General features: G+C 37.0%; 1 protein-coding gene across 1 annotated transcript; it reads right to left on the bottom strand.

Moving 5' to 3' along the window:
* Positions 1 to 1,312: 1,312 nt before the first annotated feature.
* Positions 1,313 to 3,317, bottom strand: LOC133830164 (probable pectate lyase 18). The gene is made up of 4 exons (XM_062260091.1): positions 3,128 to 3,317; positions 2,285 to 3,034; positions 2,025 to 2,163; positions 1,313 to 1,947 (listed from the first exon to the last, which is right to left on the bottom strand). Exons 1-4 carry the CDS (start codon positions 3,238 to 3,240, stop codon positions 1,726 to 1,728), a joined length of 1,224 nt encoding a protein of 407 aa, XP_062116075.1. The 5' UTR covers positions 3,241 to 3,317; the 3' UTR covers positions 1,313 to 1,725.
* Positions 3,318 to 3,713: the final 396 nt, after the last annotated feature.

Below are 3,713 nucleotides of genomic sequence, written 5' to 3'. Positions count from 1 at the left end.
ATGCATGGTTTGTTCATTCTTCTCTCATTTGATTCTGTTTACATTTTATATTTGTCTCTACAACTTGGGGTCATGCTAATGTTAAACTCTTCAATCCATGACAATAAACACAATGTCAAAACCTATATATTTTCTTTAGTAATTATTATAAGTATATTGCCCATGTCATGATTAGGCCCCAGCAATTAAACAAATCAAATGTCACATCTTATTTTTAGCCAAACAACATAAATGGCATTAACAAGCAAATAGTAAAACATCACCTTGATTATCTCTTCATTAGATTTCGTTATAATAATTAATCGACACCACACCAACGTGGAGAAAAGGGTAGTAGATATTTATACATATTTATATGTATTGTGTATGTGTGTACACACATGCATACATAAAGCTAGTTTGATAGCCACTCTGTTAAATTTAAAACTCTGCCTAGTTATGATCTCTGTGCATCGCATGTGACTTGTAATTCCAAGATTCAATGATAGTCTTCTTAAATCAAGGAAGAGAAATGTATATATAAATTCACACATATATGTCACCTTTGGATTTGAATAATGTGATATGGGAAAAATTTAGTCAAAAGAATACATTAAAAGAAGGACCAATGAGTAGAGGAGTGCATACATATGCATGTGATTTACTCCTGTAAGTCATATATAGCTGCTAAGCTAGTCTATACCTCCATATGATGGAAATTGAAACTAAGACTGACCCTACCATATTTTGAGGTTTACAGATAGTTTCTAAATTATTTTTGAAAAAAAAGTGGGATTTTTTATTATTATTATTATTCAGTTTCTTCTGTTGGTGGTAGTTTTGCTGTATAACTTTAGTGATTTTGAAATCTTTCTAGTTTCAATGAACAATGTATCTTGGTTAGAGTGTAAAACAGAAGACATACCAAAACTAGTTGGTCAAAAAATGTGAGGTGAAAATACAAAATGGGTCTGTTTTGTTGTCTCATTGACTGTTTAAGGTGTAGGATTCTCTTACTTTTTTTTTTCTTCACTTTTTTAAGTAATCGCTAAATAATAATAAATGGGTATGTTCTTCTATCTCCACTCAGCTTGTTGACAGGTGGTTACCAGAATAAACAGTTATTATGGTAGTTGAAATTTCCTAGCGAATCCAACCATTTTTAAATTATATTAAATTAATTTGGTGGGTGTTGAAAAGTGTTCTTTTTTTCTTCTTTATTCACTTGAATTCTTTTTTTCTTTTTCTTTTGTCCACCAATTGGGGCCCATTTTTTTGTTTTCTTCCAACATTGATGACCCATTAAATGAGAGAAAGAGAGACACAGAGAGAATAAAGCAAGCATTTTTATAAAACTAAACAGATAATAATAATTTAGTATATATTATCAACAACACTTCTTGCACTTGCTTTTTTTTCTTAGCCCATGATCAAAGATTCTCAACAAAAGAATCATATGTGAAAATGGTTCTAAGAGTAAAAACAGGCCGAGGTTGTAATCATCATAACATTGGGTTACAAAAAAAAAAAAAGATAAGGGTAGTATCAAGGGGTAAAAATGGAAAAAAATTGGAGAGAAGAGAGGCAGATAAAAAGAAGCCAAAGAAAAAGTAAATCTTCCATAGAGATTGACCTTTCTTTTCTTTTTCATTTTTTTCAGTAGTTTTTTTTTTTTCTTTTTCTTAAAACTTCCCACCATGGTCTACTACCATATAAAGTTTCCTTCTTTTCATAGAAGGGTCACAATCAGCAACGAGAACCCTTACGGCAATTGAGTGAGCCAGCATTAGTGGTTATGGTACCAACTAGTGAAGATGGCCTAGCTCCCAAGCTAGATGCCTTAGCATAGCTTGAAGAGGCTCCAGCTCCTGAGGCTGTGAAAAACGCACCGTTTACCATTAAATCTCCTTCTGATCTCCAATTCCAATTCTTCCACTCACTCTCTGGTGCATCCTCATGTTTAGTCACCTATACAAAACATAAACATGTTAGTCATATCATCACTTCAAACATCATATATCTGCTAATTAATTAATGAAATTTACCTCTTTACTGAATCTGATATTTGGGGCAAGAAATCTATTGCCTTGACTGTTAATAGTAGGGTTTGCACTTCCTCCAATGGCATACATCTCCCAATGAGTGTAGTCATTGTTCACCACGTGGAAATAACCATGCCTACATCTGTCCCCATAAGGAAAAAAAAAACCTAATATTAGTTTTTAATTCCATTGGCGTGCACCCATCAAAACTTTTTTAAATTGTAATAATTATTATTAGGATTTTTAATTACTATTATTATTACCTCGGCATTCTTTGAACAAGGCCCTCGCCAAAATGGTTAAAAGCAATAGTGACTTGCATGTTCTTGTCTTGAGTATAAGAATCGCTGTGGCCCAACAACATGACCTTATCATGGTGCGTCATGTAGTTATTCGAGAGCGTGATAGCAGTGGACCCATGAATGGCATCGATCAAACCATCTTGGCAGTTAGACAGCGAGCAATGATCGACCCACACGTGGCTCCCACCGAAGATCGACACACCATCACCGTCCGATATAGTCCTCCACCCGAAGTGCTTTGGGGAGTCTCTCACCATAGCATTACCACCCGGCTTGCAGTCGTGAATGTTCAGACCGTGGATGATAATGTTCGTCACGAACTGAACCGTTATGCAAGGTCCTCCGGCAATGTGGACGCTGGCGCCGCGGCCGTCCAGTGTCTTGAACGAGTTCATTATCAACTCCTCTTTCAGCTTGATCACCATGTCTCTGGCGAAGATTATCCACAACGGCTCGTCTTGGATCACGCCGTAACGGAGAGTCCCCGGCTTGGGCGTCACAACATCTTCGTCGCTCGAATCGGTGACGACGTAAATCCTTCCGTCTCTGCCTCCGATCGCATTCTTTCCGAAACCGATTGCGCAATCCGCTAGCCTCTGTCGGTTCTTCTCCCAATTCGGGTCGCACCGCCAGCAGTCGTCGATCGGGTTACCCGTTCCGCATGATAGGTAACCCAAATTCCTCCGGGCACGAGTGGCATTAACGATACTCCTATACGAAAACAACAACAAAAATACCAAGTTAGTAAAATGATGATTGGAGAAATGTGACACTTTTTTCGATCTTTTCTTTTTTGCTACTTACTTGTGAACTTCTTCGACTACTCGTTCTGGGTCTGGAACTGGTGAAGATGAGCTGAGGAGAGTTGAGGTTAGCAAAGTGAAGAAGAAGAAGACAATGCGAGTGAGTAACGCCATTTTTTTTTGGTTCGGAGAGAGAAAAAGTGTGTGAAGTGAGAGAGAGAGAGCTGAGCTGAGAGAATGAGTAATGAAGAATGGAAGAAGATGAGTATATAAAGAGGTTTAAAGCCGGGTTAATTGGCGTGATTAAACTAAACATGTGGGACCCGTTTGGCTTTGTGATTTCTGGTTTTACGGGATTATAATTGGGTAGTTTTGGCCGTTAAGCAAGCCTTGAATAATGGTATTTTTATAATTAAAATATAAATGTATGAAAAACGAAACTCACCTCACCTACTTGGCTATTGAGCTCAACAGACTATTATTCATTGTGTGAGGTGAACTCAGTGGGTCTCATCTCATGTCATATTTGGTTCATTCCCCTTTTTTTTTAATTTTTATTTTAAAAATGAAAAGGACAGAGAAAAGGGAAAGAGAAATATTCGTAAAGGTTTAGTTAGTTGGATAGCAACTGTTTGGGGAACTATTCA

The sequence above is a fragment of the Humulus lupulus genome, chromosome 4 (assembly GCF_963169125.1).
Source record: "Humulus lupulus chromosome 4, drHumLupu1.1, whole genome shotgun sequence".
Taxonomy (NCBI): Eukaryota; Viridiplantae; Streptophyta; class Magnoliopsida; order Rosales; family Cannabaceae; genus Humulus; species Humulus lupulus.
The sequence above is the reverse complement of the archived record's forward strand: the minus strand, read 5'-3'. Positions and strand labels throughout refer to the sequence as shown.

Excerpts from the sequence above, each read along its gene's own strand:
- LOC133830164 (XM_062260091.1), bottom strand. The coding sequence starts at position 3,240 with ATGGCGTTACTCACTCGCATTGTCTTCTTCTTCTTCACTTTGCTAACC. Across the intron at positions 3,035-3,127 it reads GTAGTCGAAGAAGTTCACAA|GAGTATCGTTAATGCCACTC; the intron begins GTAAGTAGCAAA and ends GTTTTCGTATAG. Across the intron at positions 1,948-2,024 it reads ATATCAGATTCAGTAAAGAG|GTGACTAAACATGAGGATGC; the intron begins GTAAATTTCATT and ends TGTTTTGTATAG.